At 35.5% G+C, this 18027-nt stretch overlaps 1 protein-coding gene across 1 annotated transcript; it reads right to left on the reverse strand.

Moving 5' to 3' along the window:
- Window positions 1–6779: 6779 nt before the first annotated feature.
- Window positions 6780–16965, reverse strand: LOC110683833 (endonuclease V-like). Its single transcript, XM_021860246.1, has 8 exons — window positions 16815–16965; window positions 16440–16719; window positions 16099–16161; window positions 15208–15247; window positions 9142–9206; window positions 8602–8712; window positions 7883–8011; window positions 6780–7551 (listed from the first exon to the last, which is right to left on the reverse strand). Exons 1-8 carry the CDS (start codon window positions 16862–16864, stop codon window positions 7438–7440), a joined length of 852 nt encoding a protein of 283 aa, XP_021715938.1. The 5' UTR covers window positions 16865–16965; the 3' UTR covers window positions 6780–7437.
- Between the last annotated feature and the right edge of the window lie 1062 nt (window positions 16966–18027).

Genomic DNA, 18027 nt, shown 5'->3' on the forward strand with positions numbered 1-18027 from the left:
ACTGCAGAATTGAGTAGGTTAAGTTGAGGGCTAAGGTGATGGTATTGCACCTGTCAAAAAACAAAGGTGATTGTATGGGTGTTAATACTTGAAAAAATAATCAAGAATTATTCGAGATTAAATTTATAAAATTATTGTTTAAAAAGAATTATAAAATTATTGTTTAAAAAGAATTATAAAATTATAAACGTTCCATATATTATACCATGGTTAACATAATTATAATTATTCATATAAAAATTGATAGAGAAAATCTGTAGATATCATAAAGATATTCACTGTCAAAATATATCCTTAACTTAAAAAGAATGTTTTCTACGGATATCTATAGTTTTTTATATACTAAATTAATTCCATAGTTATCCCTAAGATATAAAGGAGAGTTTTTAATTTTTTTTTTTCAATGGCCATGTAAGCAAAATTAGCGAATGAGATTTAAAAACTGATCGAAATTTGTAGTCTGAAATAAAAGAATAGTATCTATAGGATTTAATTATTATGCATGTTAGTGTGTGTGTCGGTCATCAATCAGTTTGCGTTTGTTGATTGATTTTTATCAATTGTAAGTGTTTACTGTAATTTACTGTACATCGAGTACACTTTTGTCAGATTTAGTGTCACTTTTGTCAAATTTAGTGTCACTTTTGTCAAATTTATCAATGAAGCATAAATAACTTTCACATAACAAGTGAGCGGTGTGATGGCCCGCTATCAGGTATGGTCCATACCAAGGGACGAAAACATTATTAGTTATAAAATCAATAATAAAAAAAAAAGTATAAAATTAATAATAACAGTATAAACAAAACAAAAAAAAAGTACTTGGTATGGACCGTATCAGATATTGGCCTATACTTACTCATCAGGAGACATGCAAAATGATCGCCAACACAAAATATACACCTATTATTCGCTAGTCACAAATGTGATATTAACAATGAGGAGATCAAAATAATACAATAGTAATTGACAAAACAGAGAAATTATTCTGTTGCACAGCAGAGTATCATATATAAGGATGCAATAACCAACATTACTAGAAGCAGCAGTAAAGTTTAAATACAGATGTTTTGAACTAGAGGAGAAAGAAATGGATTGAACGGAAGTAAACCAAAGCAAGACAGTAAAGATTGTCTGACAGATTTTTTTTACAACATAACCCTAATAAATAACTAGAGCAACAAAAGAGTAGCCTTGTGAATAATATCAGAGATCATGCTTGGGACAACAGTAAAGGTAATAACATCAGATACACATTTTAGTATTTTACCAAAAGAGAGGTTCTGAAAGGCGGAAAGGGTCCAAAAAAAGAAAGGAAACATCCCTTAAGAGTAAATGACTCGAATAATAATTGGCTCCTACATAATAACAAGTGAATTTTCATTAATAACACATAAAAGCACCAAATATTAAAGTGAAGGTTTCAAGGGCCTGAAAGACCATTCCAAATGTGAATCCAAAGCATAAGGCGATGTATAGATAGATGTACCGTTAAAGAAATGAAGTTAGTAAGAATCAATATCAGGAGTAAATCCTAAATAAAAAGCAATAACAAAGAGAGAAAAAGGGGCTGAAATGACTTGCAGCAAAGCAACCAACAATGCAAGACTAACTTCAACACAGATGCACAAACGTTTTAGAAAAGAATAACAGATCATCAACTCCAACTACATAGCTATCACTAGCCAATATTAAGGAGTTTGCAAAATTCAGGGGCAGTTTTTAGTAAGCAGAACAGCAGCTAATGCAATCTGAACAGAAACGGATTTATTGAATCATACAAGTTTCGTACATTGCATTGTGATTGCTGTTTACAAGCTTTGCACATCATCAGTCAATTATTGATTTTTCACAGTTCTTACAGTTCTTCAAGCTCAGAGGAGAAACCCTTTTAACACTACTACACAAAGTGTCAAGAACTGTACAAATTTCACACTGTAAAAAAGGACTGACAGTGTAAAATTTGTAAGGAATGAGCTAACAAATGCTCAAGAAAGACACATCTTTGCGGACAACATATCTCACTAGCTTAGTGTTATGCCTTCAGAGATCAAAACCAACAATTTGAAATGGAAAACTACTTTGTAACACTCACTTATCAATCAATTGTATAGTGGCATTTGTAGTTTTAACTGAGCCTGAACCACTGAATCAGATTATTGTTTTGTCCTGTTTGTTGATCATATATACTTTGAGCAAGATGCTAGCATAAATTTCTGGACTGATACAAAGTCATGACCTTATAAAAGACTACGAGTAAATAGCAAGTTAGCAACTATGTACTAAGTCAAGCATTGTCTGTTGGTACATCGCACAAAATAAATACCAGGAAAAGCGACCTAAGAAGATTAATTACCTCAAAAGTAACATTAAATCCAATATCATGTATATTTGGCTCTTAAGAGCATATGCATGAGAAGCTTATTTAAAAATCTCAGAATCTTTATGCTACACAAACTTCTTCCCATTTCCTTGGCTCTTTCTAAAGGAGCTAAGATTAAGATTAACCCCAAGAGCAAATTACTCCTTGGACTCTTTCTAAAAGGAGCTAACCCCAGAGAAAATTACTCTTTCGGCTCTTTTCTAAAAGATGCTAGAACTAACCCCAGAGAAAATTACTTAGTTGGCTCTTTCTAAAGGAGCTATGATTAACCCCAAAGCAAATCACTTACCATTGTAATAATCATAGGATTGTCTTTTTCTTGGATATAAGGTCAAATAACTATATGCAAAAAACCATGTGACTGAAAAAAACTGATTATTGCTAAAGAGAATTTCATTGAAAAAAAATAGTTATTACCAGTAGAGAAGACTTGATGTCTGATGAAGACTTCCAAACACAAGACCAGAACCTGAACACAGAGATTAGCGAAGGGCATTTGCTTTATACAGGTCGTAAATACCAAGTTAAGCAGCAAAGGATATTTTTAACAAAACACGAACACAGGCATAATTAGCAACATTTCAATATTTATCTACTTATGATTTTCAATGCCCCGTGCCTGAGGGAGAAATGCTATCTTGATCTGTATGTTAAGCTAGCTGTATGGTAAATTGGTAAGACTTAAAACTGAGATAGAGACACAAATGTACCAGTGTTTAAGGATTTTTATGCCAAAAACCTAACATACACCAAAATTAGCCTTTTAAAGGATGTAAATCATGAGAAACTTCATTCTACACTCTTGATTGACAGGTTTAGACAAAATAAATAAATCCTCTCAAACATCTATTTAAATACCCAGTTCAATTAAATGACCAAACCTGTGTTCATTTTCACCAAAATTAATATGCTTTGTGCCTGATAGTTTTGACAATTTATCACTAGAATTTAACATAAATTAATGATACACAACAGCAAAAAAGAGAAAATAAATCATTCATGAAATTATTTTGTCAATAACAGGTTGGATATGAATACATATCAAAAGCATAAAACTAGTACATCAGGAGGGAATTGAATAGTCCAATACACACCAGCCCCAATGCTCATCTTAGAGATCGCGTCTCATTCTCACCTCCATCCTTTAAATAGGAAGCACATTGTAGATAAGTTAGCACTTAGGCACATATCAGTCAGTACCCTCTATTTTAAATTTCTTCAAAGTTGGCTTTTGGAGAGTAGCAAGAAAATAAATTGTCAACCAGCAACCTATGCCATTTGACATTAAGCTTTCTGTTTTCCGAAACATTACTTGATAATGTAACACAATTACCCGAAAACACAACCTCACAAGTCAATGAGCTCTTAGGAAGCTTATACAAGTACCTACCAAACTTAAGTTCTGCTTCTTTAGAATATTCTTTGACACAATCTTTTAAGTACAGCTCTTTCAAAACTTTTGCATTAGCTAGAATGTACCTTAGCAACTCCAACCCACCATCATTCTCTTCCAGTCCCGTTATCCAGTCCCGTTACCATTGAGGCAGATAAGTAAGATGATTTAACGAAAGCTTCTTCAAATTCGGAAGTTGAATATCAACAGCTTTACTAGAATCATATCCAAAGGGACCATACAAATCCAATACCACCAAAGATTGACAATTAAGCAAACAATCTGGTAACGGAAAGACTATACCATAATCTAGGTTACTGAAAATGAATTGTTGTACATTGCGACAGCAAATATCATGAATGAGTGATTCTAATGCATGGTCACATACAAACCACTCGAATGTCCATGCAACCTCAACTTTGAATACATCAAGTTTTGGGGAAGTCAGTTGCAGCAGGATGTTGCTGAGGAAGTCGGTGAGGTTTCGTGTTTTAGCTATATGATGATGACCTTCACCTCGGTATGGTAATAATAATGGTTTAGTGCGGAATTTAAAGCGAGTGAGTCTGGTCCAGAGGTGGTGGCTGCAGAATTGATTGGAAGGCGAGAGAGGATTTCATCTAGAAATGAGCTCAATCGATCTAGGCCTTCGCCCTCGGGGATGTGGTCTGCCAACTCCATTGGCAATATCACTCTCTTTGGGTTTCTACAAAGATATTCAGTTTCAGCAAACGAATATGGAGGGGATTATTAGTTTATGATCCGTAAAATATGCTAGGATAAATTTTCAACAACTATTAAGATATTTTAGGGTTTTATATTTTTTATATCACAAGTACTATATGTACAAAATTTTCAAAATGCAGAAAAGATTAATATATAATATGTAAATTAAAAGAAGACAAAAATAACCTCTTCTAAATCAATACTATCTTTTTTGGTTATTATAATCAATACCGTAGATTCTTTCTTAATACCGTAGATTATAATCAATACCGTAGATTCCCCCCTTCTCTTAATGTCTACTGTAGATTCTTCGGTTGACTTCACAAATTGTTGTTATATACTTGTATTTCATAATAAGGTAGTTTACTTTTCATATATATGTCTAGTTTGTGGGAAAAAAAAAAAATTGTCTTTTAAGTTAGGGAAATTTTCAATGGTACTCTTAAGATTTTTTTTTTTCTCAATGGTAAACACTAAAAAAACAAATTATCAATGGTAATCTTCAATTAGTAAAACTAATTTAGTGGTAACATTAATGACATTAATTCATGATTATTAGCCTAACCTTAGTTAGCTAAAGGCAAAATGACTAATTTAACCCTATTAATTAAAAAAACCCTTGTCGCCCCAACCACAATCCACACTGCCAGCAACCCTCCCCTGCCAGCGGCGGCCGCGGGCGGTGATCCCCCTCCCTCCCTTCTCCTAGTGCCGGCGCGGCCCAACAGCAGCCGATTCCCTCTCCTCCCTCGATTCCCAGCCCAGCAGCATCTCCTTCCCCTTATTCCCAAAACCCTCGATTTCCAATTCACCCAAATCAAACTACACCACCAACAAATCCCCAACAAACTCCATCAACAACCAACAAACCTGGGACAAAACCTGCGACTAAAATCTACGAGCAAATTCCATGAACCACTGACGAAAATCCCGACATGGCAACCCACCTCCCCCCTTCCTCGATTCGCTTGATTTCCAACCTCGATTTTTGGTTGAAATTTCTAGGGGTTTTGGGGGCGAAATTTTCAGCTTTGATTTGATTTCTTAGTCGTTATTTGCTCGATTCAAAGTACTTTAGGGGGGTTTTCATCGATTTTTGCTCGAAAATGGGATTGGCTCAAAAAATGGGGGTTTTGGCTTAGTAATTCTGGGATTTTCGGTGAAATGCAGGTGGGTTGAGGAGGTGGAAGGAGGCCGAGTTTTGAAAATGGCGGTGGTAAAGAAGGGGGATTGGGTGGTTTAGAGGTTGCAAGTTTGCAACAACAAAGGGGAGGGAGTTCAGCCCGACGCCGGGGAGGGGATTTGGGTGGTCGTGAGTCGTGACTTGCGCCGGCCGGATAAGGGCTTGGGGCTGGGCGGACAGGGGGTGGCTGGGAAGAAGTGGGTGTTGTCATTTTTTTTCAAAAAGGGTATTTTAGGCTTTTTTTCTTTTAAAACATTAACCATGGTTAATATTTTCTTAAAATGTTTAACTATTGTTACCACTTAATAGTTTTACTAATTAAAGATTATCATTGATAATTTGTATTTTTAGTGTTTACCATTGAGAAAAATAGAAACCTTAAGAGCACCATTGAGAATTTCCCTTTAAGTTATAATTCACAGTAGATTGATAAGGGAATTTGTCTTGACGCCCGGAAACATCATCCCGTAGATGATTTAGAGTCCCGTAAAAATAATTCGATAGGTAGTTTAGAGCCGCGAGAACATCATCCGGTACACAGCTTTCAGCCCCGGAAACGTTATCCGGCAGTTGGTTTTAGAGCCCGAACATTACAACCAATTGCTAAATGTTGGTATTGGAAATTTTTTAGAGAAACTTTTCCATCAATCTTACGAGTACTATATACTTCGTATGACGAAAGTGACAGGAAAAAAAATCAAAAGGTTGAAGAAGTTGAAATTTGTGTACAAGGGGTGAAAGGGATGATTATACACTACATAGTACATATACTCCGTATATAATTTCTGGGTTGGAAGTTGGAACTATTGGACTTTAGAGTCTTTAAAAGAGGTTATTTTAACAAAGGGTAAGATTGGAAATCAATTTCTTCGTAAATTTTAATTTGTCCTGCATTTAGGTAATTTTGTACCTGCATTTAGTACCTCATTTTAAAATGTAGGAAATTGAATTTTTAACTAATGATTATGTTGAAGTTTAAAATAAAACTGTAAAGAAAAGATAGACTGGAAGAAGAAAACAAAAAAGAGGGTAAAAAAAAAAAAATTAAATAAAAAATAAAAACGATAAAAAATGACAAATTAAAAGAACACAAATTTTAAACAAAATGACACAAGTTTTAAGCAAAATTATACGGAGTACAAAGTTTTGATTATTCATGTAATCACGTTAATTTTCCTTTGGACATTACACATAAAACTCACCTTGTTAGAGACTTTGTGGAGCTGATCTAGATCCAATTCACCTTATTAGAGAGCAAAATATGAGTTCATGAGGCAGAAACGTTCTTTGAGTTCCCTTTTTAACTCTGCCCAGTGCCCATGTGTTAATCTTTATATTTCCTGCTTTGATGTCGGCATGCTTAGTGAGCCACCAAAACTAGGCATCGTCTGATAGGTGGATGAATGCAATATTCACTTTTAGATCGTCACTCAATCGACACATTCAAATGTACTGCTCCACGTCAAAGAGGAAGTTATCTCTTCTCTTTTGCGTCTTTAACGCCACTAGTCGCTAGTTTAGTAGGTTTCATCTTCACCGCACCAAAACCACCGTCCACCGACATCCTAATTAGGACAGCACAGTTCTCAAGTGCTTCCTCGCCTTGCCCTTGTGCACAATTCAACTACTCACACAGCATTTCTCTTTCTTGCATTAACTCGTCAACCACACACTCAAGTCGATCGATTTGTTTGGACTGCTCGATCATAACCTGCCTGAGCTTGGTCCATTTTCTGACATGCCTTCAAGAAATCAGGGTCTTTCTTCAATAGTTTCCATCGTTATGTAGCCCTCACTAGGGTTATCACATGAGGTCTTTGTCCATGAGGCTTGCTTGCGCAGATAGTCTCTTGACCTTAAATCAGCCTGGGGAATAAGGAGAGATGTAACTTCTTTTTTCTCATTGATCTTTAGTCAGTTACATAATGAAGGCTATAATATTGAAATTCCATATCAAAAGCAGTTAAGGGTTCTAGTAAACAGTAAAAGTAGAAAACAGCAGTGACAAATAACAAACTGCAAACACATGAATATAAGTAGATGCAACTATGCAAGAAACCCATCAACCTACTTCTTAAAGTCCTTATCACCAATTTAGCACTCAGTGAAAGTGTGAACTGTGAAAGTGTGAAGTACTTAATTTGTGAGTGACACAGCCCATACATGTGACTGTGAGCAAGGAATAAGCAAGTATTACCTGCCTGATTGGCTCCGGCACACGGTACTTACAAGTCAATTTTACAACCTTCATGGAAGTAGTAAGTGAAATACGATGACCAATTGAAATATATATTGGCTTCAAAGCACCCAAAGTGGATCTCATAGCCTGCAACAAATAGTCAAGACCTAAATTTTAAGACATGTCAACCAGGAACTACATTTAAGCCAAGGGATCAATAAGAAACAGGTGTTGAACAGTTGATCTCGAACAACTCAATTTTCCGAAAAGTTACAAGATATGAAGCCTTTATACTTCAAATTTAATCATTTTCCTACCTCAGCACAGCTAGTAAACTGGCAAGAGATGGCATGACCTGATTGCCACTTACCCTACTCATCTACATTCCCTATACAGAAATTGAGTAAAGCTCACACCTGACCAGCCCCATAGATCAATGCAGCTTCAACAAATGACATATCTAGAGATATAAAAGAGCACAAATCACAAAATTCCGGTGACATCGACATCAAATTTTGGAAGCATGAAAGCAAGACATTGTGATTTCTAATAATGTGGAGCTAAAGGAGACAATCGATCAAATTACTCCATCCACATCCATCAAAACTTGCCCTATATATTTTTTTAAAAAATGTTTTAAATTTTTTTTTTGTTTTTTTTAAAAAAAAAAGAATTTTATAAAATGAGCTTTTACAACTAACTGAAAAGATGTAACCTTTGGTATGTTGCTTACTTACCACACCCAACGTCTGTCCAGAGTTTCCATTCATATAAACTGATTCATTATAATCACCGGTCTTAAAAAGGTCTCTGACTTCTGAATGCTTTAAACCCTCAACATGATGTAACTGCATTTAAGATTAAACAAAGTGAGCATCTTTTATTTAAATCACAAGATTGCCAACTCCTAAAAACACATATGCAGCAATGCATGGAATCATCCATGACAAAAGATGGATTATTGCTACAATTAACAAATCTAAGATAAAGTATTCACATATGATAAGCAGGTATATGACCAATTCCCTAAAAATCACTATCTGTCATGGTAAACCTTTGAAAGAAAAGCTTTTACACAAAGCTGGCATAAGAACATACGAAGTATCAAACATAAGGCCATAAAGTGGAACACTTTTTTTGGGATAGTTAAAACCAGAAAGTGTTAAAATCTCTAACAGAAAATTAGAGTTACCAGAATGAGCATATGTAAGTACTAAAGCCTTTAACAAAAAAAAATCAAAAATGGATTCATGCAGCCATATACAGACAGAACTCACATTTTTTCCTATTCCGATTGTTGGAAGATCAGCCATAACTCCAAGGTGACAAGCCAATCCAAAACCTATAAAGTAACATTTCAGAATAAATATCTTGCCTTCAGCAGCAAAGCTACATCCAAATGCATAAAATGCATTTTTCACTAGCATATTCTACATCAGTTTCAAAATTAGGGAATGCCGCATGTTATCACACAAGAACACAACCAATCATACTTATAGCTTCATTTTTTATTTTTATTTTTTTTTTGAAAGGATGGAAGGAATCATCCTGTCACCAAAAAGAAAAAAAGAAAGAAAAAAAAAAAAAACCCGACTCTCTCAGTTCATTGATAATAAATAAAAAGCCAGAGTCCAGAGTGCCACTGCTCAGTATATAAGAATTCTTGAAAATTCGCATCTGAAGATTTGAGAAAGTTGAGCCACTATTATGACTTATTCGTCAAAGTCTCATAAAAAATCTTGGCTCTGAATTTCACACAATATGAGCAGCTAAGACCCTAAGCCTCCTTTCATAGGGCATAGTCTTTTATATATATGTAATGCAACATTAAGTAAATAAGAACAATATGTTTGAAGTATTTGTAGGGATCGGAAATGGGTCACTAAGACACCCACTATGTCACACACAAGACAATCAACCCAAATTCAATTCAATCAAACCAAATTCTCACACAACTAAGATTACACAACCAAAACAGCAATAGGCAGTAGCAAAGCAACAATTACACCAACAACAATAGAAAGAAACAATAATCATTAACACACAAAGATTATACGTGGAAAACCCCTTTAATGTGAAAGATAAAAACCGCACGATGGTTTAAGGAGTCCACCCTTTCTTCTTCTCTTATAATGACAAAATTGAGGGCAAAATGAACCTAATTCAGTTCACAACAATTACAACCCACCAAAGAACAGCATACAATAAGAGATTAACAAGAAGAAGAGCAAAAGTGAATAATATCACCAAAACACAAGTATCTGTCCAACAGCAATTTTGGACGAACCAAAGCTTCAAACAACGATCCAACCGTTCAAATAGAGGCCCTATGTGTCCTCAGTCAAAATTCTAGCACGATCTAACGATTGAATTTCCAGCATTTCTGGAAGTTGTCCTTGAAAAACCAAAACTGAAGCACTTTCTTTGAAACCCTTGCCTATCCTTTTCTTTTTCTTCTTCTTTTTTTTTTTTTTTTTTTTTGTGTGTGTGTGTGTTACTTGCTATGCCACGCCCACGACTCTTTTTGATGACTTTTAGATACCAAGTATACATCCTTGCAAAGCTTCCAAGAGAAGCCACCAATTAAAGACCAACATGGACTAAACACATGAGACTAAGTTTTGAGCTTCTCCCAAAACAAACTATCACAAGTTTACAAAACTTATGCTCAAAAGTGGGCTGGACCCTAACAAATCTTCCTCTCCAGCCCAACACGGGGAAGACCAACATGCTTCAATAATCACTTGAAGCTCATTCCCACAAACTTGCTACAAACATCAAGCTTGTTCTGGAGAACCACTTTAGTTAACATATCTGCAGCATTCTTGTCGGTGTGGACTTTCTTCAAATTCAAATGTCTCTCTTCAATCACATCTCGTAACCAATGATATTCAACATCAATATGCTTGGTACAAGCATGGTACATTGCATTTTTACTCAAATCCATAGCACTTTGACTATCACAAAGCATTAGATATTCTCCTTGCTTCAAACCCAGGCTCTTGAAGGAACCTTTTAAACCATAGCATCTCTTTGCCAACAGCTACAATGTACTCTACCTCGGGACAATGCTCTACATTTTTGTAGCTTGGATTGCCATGAAATGGCTTCCCCTTGAAAACGTAAACATAAAACCTGAGGTAGATTTTTTGTTATCGAGATCACCTGCCATGTCGACATCTGTATAGCCTCCAAGTAAAGGGTTGCCACTTCCATAACACAAACTCAATTTGGAAGTGCCCCGCAAGCTATGTTACTCGGACACTGCAATTTTGTCGTCATATCCGAGTCGATACGACCCGACACGGTTCCAGGTATAAAATCCGTTCCGGACACGCCACTTGGCTCTCGGGTACGACATTGTCGTCTTGAAAATGATTTTCATGGCAAAGATATGTACAAAAAACCCATAATTTAAGCTCCTGTATACTTATTCGGCGAGGTTAACTGGCTACTTCCATGCCATATAAAAAGTTTTTTATTTATATAAAAGGAGTGGGTTGGATAAATCTGTATTATTTTAACTTTGACCTCTTGACCTGTCAGCACTTCTGTAACCATACAAATTGTTTCTCACAATCTATCCCACGTAAACCACCCCTTTTCCCACTTTTTATTATTTTTTTTACAGTCTTTTCATTACTACTCAGTGCTCACATACTATATTATTACTACTAGATACTCCGTTCTACTCTACAGTCTACACATGGTAAAAGATTTTTAATTTTGTTTGAATTATTAATACGGGCATATTAATTATCCATTTTTTTCTGAAAAATTTATTGTCGTATGCCCGTATCCGTACCCGAGTCCAAAGTTAAGACGATACATGTCCTAAATTTTTGAAATTAATGTATCGGACACTTGGATCCGTACCAATATCGGATACCCGTAAGCTGTAACTGTATCAATGTAACAAAGCCCACAAGTATCTGAAGATCCACTTCACTACTTCCCAATGAGTCAAACAAGTGGTATCACGGTTCACTGGGACCATACAGGTAGTGTTATGTGTGTTGGACGTTCCTTCAAATGTGTGACCTCACGATTAAGGTGCCTTGTGCCGAAAGTCCTGACATTGTGGCTAAGGTGGCGCGTCCTCTAGTGATAGCCCAAGATAGTTTCGCTGGAAGGGGAGGTCATGAGTTATGTGGTACTTGGTCCGAGGGGAGGTTTGTTAGGGTTGTTCATCCCAAGTCCGACATTGAAGAAACAAGAAAAGAATGACTTCCTTATAAGTGATTGCACATTCCAATTAGTATGAGGCCTTTTGGGAAGGTGCCCAAAAACAAATTCGTGCGGATTAGGCCAAAGCGGACAATATCATACTAATGTAGTGTGGAGTTGTGCGTGCGACCTGTTAAGGTGTGTGACCCAGACTCAACAAGTGGTATCAGCGCCCATGGTTCAATTAGGAAAATATGGGCGTTATGTGGGACGGTTCCCTCAAATGTGAAGGGAGGTTTGTTGGGGTTGTTCATCCTAAGTCCCGCATGGAAGAAGTAAGGAGGTGAAGAGCTCCTTATAAGTGAGTGCTCACTCTATTAGTACGAGGCTTTTTTAGAAGATGGCCAAAAACAAATTCGTGCGGGTTAGGCCTAAAGCGAACAATATCATACTAATATGGTGTGGAGTTGTGCGTGTGACCCATGAATGTGGGTGACCCAGCCCAACAAGTGATATCCAGCCCACTTTTGAGCATAAGTTTTCTAAACTTGTGCTAGTTTGTTTGAGGAGAAGCCCAAAACTTAGTCTCATGTGTTTAGTCCAAGTTTGACATTAATTGGTGGCTTCTCTTGGAAGCTTTGTAAGGATGTATACTTGGTATCCAAAAGTCAACAAAAAGAGTCACGGCATAGCAAGTAACACACAAGAAAAACTAGAAAAATAAAAGGAAAGGCAGGGATTTCAAAGAAAGTGCTTCAGGTTAGGTTTTCCAGGGACAACTTCCATAAATGCCCGTTGCCATGAAATTCAACCGTTGGATCGTGCTGAAATTTTGAAAGATTACACATAGGGCCTCTATTTGAACGGTTGGATCGTTGTTTGAAGCTCTGGGTCGTCTAGAACCGGAATTGTTGTTGGACATAAACCTGCGGTTTGGTGATATTACTCACTTTTGCTCTTTTTTTGGTTCATCTCTTATTGTATGATATTCTTTGGTTGGTTATAATTATTGTGAACTGAATTGGGTTCTTTATGCCCTCAATTTTATCATAATAAGGAAGACAAAAGGGTGACTCCTTAAATTGTGCCGTAGTTTTTATCCTTCACATCAAAGGGGTTTTCATGTATAATCTTTGTGTGTTGATGATTATTGTTTCTTCCTATTATTGTAAGTGTAATTATTGCTTTATTAGTGCCCTATTGTTGTCTTGGTTTTGTAATCTTGGTAGTGTGAGAATTTGGTTTGATTGGGTTGATTGTCTTATGTGTGACATAGTGAGTGTCGTAGTGACCCCTTTCTCATCCCTACAACTTGGTATCTAAGCCGATGATTCGGCAGGATAGACACGGGCACTATGTGTGAGACGTGCCTTGCGTCGAAAGTCTTTCTAATATTGTGGCGCAATCAGCGTGTCCCATGGTAATAGCAGCGGTGCAAGATAGTTTCGTTGGAGGAGAGGCCATGAGTTATGTGGTCCTTGGTCCGAGGGGTGGTTTGTTAGGGTTGTTCATCCCAAGTCCCACATGGAAGGAGTAAGGAGGTGAAGAGCTCCTTATAAGTGAGTCACTCCATTAGTATGAGGCCTTTTGGGAAGGTGCCAAAAACAAATCCGAGTGGGCTAGCCGGTTAGGCCTAAAGCGGACAATATCATACTAATGTGGAGTGGAGTGGAGTGTGCATGCGACTCTTGTCAAGGTGGGTGACCCGGGCCAAACAGTATTCAACTAAAGTAGAATCACCTAGATGTTTGCTAATTGGAATCAAGTCTAAAAGTTGACCAAAAGTCACCAAGCTCCAAGCACTTCACAAAAAAATATCATATTCTCATTTTAACCTCTATCCCTGCAGGCCACCAGAATCAAACATACTCCAGAAGGAGAGGCAGCCACAAAAAGTTTTCAAACATAATCCCTTAATGATCATCACATCATACACAGGACAAATAAGACAGAGATAGTATGCATCTCTTATAGTATAATGTTTTTTAAAGAAAATCTTGTAACACTTGAGGGCTTTCATCTAGAAGAATTGTCTTAATTAAGGTATTATTACAATTTTTCAATTGAGACTAACAGTTCCTACAGTTGGTTCATTAATTAGAGAAATTATTTAAGATAAAGTATTTGCAATAACCAGAGCTGTGTGCTTGGGTTAAACCCTATATAACAGGAAATCTTTAAGCAGGACATGTTATCATAATTTCCACCAACATAGATCTTTCTTTTCCTACTTGGTGTGCAAGTAAGTATATCTCTGCTCCATGCCTTCCAAATTGTTTTTTTTTTTTTTTTAACGTTCTTAAATAGAATAAAGGGTTTTTTTTTCCATTTCAAATATACTGGTTATTTAACTCTTTCCTTTCAAGTGCCACTTTCGTCTAAAGTTCCATCTTGTAGAAAAGAACTTCATTTAACACTTCTCAAAATAAAACTTAAAATATCTTCTTATATTGTTAGTTTGTTACTAAAAACATTCAAAAGGATAAAAACAGTGGAGTAATTGATGCATACTCTAGAACCTGATTCAATTGATTCAGAGAATAAAAACACCACCCATCAATTCATCATTGACAACCAGAACTTGTTATTATAACCATAAGGTAATAATTAAAGCCAGGTGTGGTTCTCTCATGATAACTGTGGGACTGTGGGTGGAGTAAAAAAGCAATTGAGAACCCAATAGCCTATTTAAGTTTTATAATCTTTCCTGACCACATATAACTTCCAAAGCCAGGTAAGAAAAATAAACATAGGTTTAATAAACTATCGTATCAATAATAACAAAATCTTGAGACTGGACATCCTCAAGTACAAGTACCATGCATATTAGTCACAACATATTCAAGCAATATAATATGTACTTGTAGGCTATAACAAACATGACAATTAGTGTATCAAGGACCAAAAGGAATTAATCGAAGAGCTTTTAGGTTCAAGTAAAATATAGGAATGGTCAGAAACATGACAAGAACCAGCAATGCTAGTTTCAACAATGTTTATGAGGCTCTGACCTATTTACAAATTACCATGATCCTGTTCTCAATGGTCAAACTGATGCAGTAAAATATGCAGATGCTGCTCTACAGTAATATTAATTCAGATAGAAGATGACTGATTTAATTATTGCAATTGCATATGCATGTTCATGAGTCGGTGAGTGATCTAGGATAACCTGCCTCGGGGATGAAGAATTCCATTGCCATCAATCATCAGTAGCTGTCAACAAAGTGTATAACGTCAATACAGTGAAATAGGCAGAATTTATTTGGATAGAAACAGCACAATGTTAAATGAGAGGGGACAAAAAAAGTTAAACTGGGACAAGAAAAGGAAGCATAGAGAGAGAGGCTTTGAAGCCTTGTAGGTTGTGTATAGTGAGCATCAGCAGGAATGTGATTGGAGAAATGAATTGCAGTATATCAAATATAAATTAAGAACACTAAAGTATTCTGTTACTTGTGTACAAGGTAAACAAGCCAGTGGTGGTGAAGATTTTAGAAGCCATCACTAGTTCACAACGCAGTTCATTGGCTAAAACACTTGTTTATAAAGTTGAATTTTATCTAATCTCCATCATAATTCTACTAACTGGAAGCCCTTAAACTCCCATGTATCCCTTTAAAGTAATTTTTAAAAAAAAAATCATTAATACTTCTCAATTTCTTTTGCATAATTCACCAAAACAAGGCTTATCCTTGATATAAGTTAACATGGAAAGTGATGAATATCACCAGTTCACAATAGCTAAAGGTACCCACACGGCCACACAGGTTTGTAATATATAAGCAAAACAGGTAAGCAGAACGACCACAAAACAACTATAGTGAGTCCCTCATATGCATTTTCCATAACAATGCGAACCAATTATAGACTTCAAATATATGCCCATCCTAGTACATCTTTTCAGATTAAAACCATTTTCATTCTCAAGATTATGTTATCTCTCCCTAACATATTTTCAGTCACTCTTACATAATTGAAGGGTAGATAACTAGTAAAATAAAACCAACAAATAATTATGATCGACAATCATTTTCAATGTCAAAGCACTACATTACACAAAGTACCTGAGGATAAAATGGGTGAGCATTTTCCTTCATTTTGTCCAAAAGCTTCAAAAGAATAGGAGCCTACAATAGAAATCAAACAAATTCATATAACACCCAACAAATGCTCAAATGTTTCAAACAAGTAAAATAACAATTTTCCACTAGAAGTTGAACAAATTACCACCAAAAAAAAAAAAAAAAAAAAAAAACATCCTATGTGCAATAGGTCATAGGTGTATTGTATACAATGCTCATAGTCAATCCAATCACAAAAACAAATCAGTCTCACAAATAGATGACTTTTAATTAAATACGAAATACAATACACCCGTTGTATACAAGACCGCACGAGCACAAACCTCTCTAAAAGCAAGGAAACCCGGAACATAGGGGATATGAAGCTCGGCAACAGAGAAATCATCATAGACAACATTCAACGAGTCAAGTTCCAAAACCACAAGGGTCCCACAAGCAAAAGAAGGATCTTCCTTGAGGAAGCTAATGTCAACCCCTCCAACATACTTCAACACCTCTTTTCTCTCTCTATTATCACCCATTTCCAATTCTACAGAAGATGATGGAATTTCCCATGAAAAATCATCTTCTTTTATTAATTTCTTTTTGAGTTCATCTTGAATCCTGAAATGTAATACCCAAAATTAAGAAAAATGCTAGATTAAAAATACCCATTAACGAAAAAAGGTGAAATAGTTGAGAATTACAGAAGAACATACTCAATCCAGTTGTGTTGATGATGAGATGAGGAGGAAGAACTCTGTTCCATGCCTTCTGAATAACAAATTTTAAGGAATTCAACTAAATTTTTGTATTTCCTGGAAATGAATTTTGAACAATTGATAGCAACAAATTTGGAATTTGTGTAATGTTTAGGGGCGTTTGTTAGTCATAGTATGAGGACAATGAGTTAGACCATCATCATGTGCCGGACCGGGCTCGTAATAAAAGCTGACCCATATTGGACCTAAATTTTCCCCTAAACCCACTATTTCGGGCTGAAACTCAGATTATTTGGGTCATTTTCAGATTGGACCAAAATTATAACTACGGAGTATATACAAACGTCTCGTTCACCTTAAAAAATAATATTCAGTAAAAATAATTTCATTTTAGTAAAAATAAATTTAGTATAATAACATTAATTTCAGTTTAGTAAAAATAAGTTCAATTTAATAAAATTAATTTAAATTCATTAAAATTAATTTCATTTCATTAAAATCAATAAAAATAATTTCAGTTCAACAAAAATAATTCCAAATCAATCAAATTAATTTTCAGTTCAATGAAAAAAAATAAGTTCAATAAAAATAATTTCAACTCTATAAAAGCAATTTAAGTTCGGCAAATATAAAGTGAAGTGGACAGGGTCTAACTTCGTTTTTTTAAATGCATCACTTTGTACATATAGATTTAATAATAGAAGTTTAATTTAGATACGTTATTTTTCTTTTTAGTAGACTTGATCAAAGTGTGGGCCCAGTCGAGTTCGAGCTGGGCCAAAATTGACATTACATGCCAAAACCCTTCCTAAATGACCGGCCTATTTTTCAAGCCAGGCTAAAAAAAATCGACTAAAATTACATAAAAATGCATTCCCAAGCCCAAATCCAAGCTGGGCCAAAACTGACTTTGATCAGATATACTATTCCCGTCCCATAATATAGTTTTCGTTTTCCTATTTTGGTTATTTTGAAGAACCAAATTATTGTTCTGTTTTTATTTTTGGATGGTATGTAATTACCATTATTGTACTTCTTAGTTTATCACTTTTTTCACTTTCTCTCTCTAACTTTTGTCTATGATTGTACTTTTCACTTTTATTAATGTACTTTATTTTTTTGAAGCCTTTTTTATTAATGTACTTTATCCATTTTCTCTTCCTATTTCTTAAATACCGTGGAAAAACACAAACAAAAACTATATTATGAG

The sequence above is a fragment of the Chenopodium quinoa genome, unplaced genomic scaffold, assembly GCF_001683475.1.
Source record: "Chenopodium quinoa cultivar QQ74 unplaced genomic scaffold, ASM168347v1, whole genome shotgun sequence".
NCBI lineage: Eukaryota > Viridiplantae > Streptophyta > Magnoliopsida > Caryophyllales > Amaranthaceae > Chenopodium > Chenopodium quinoa.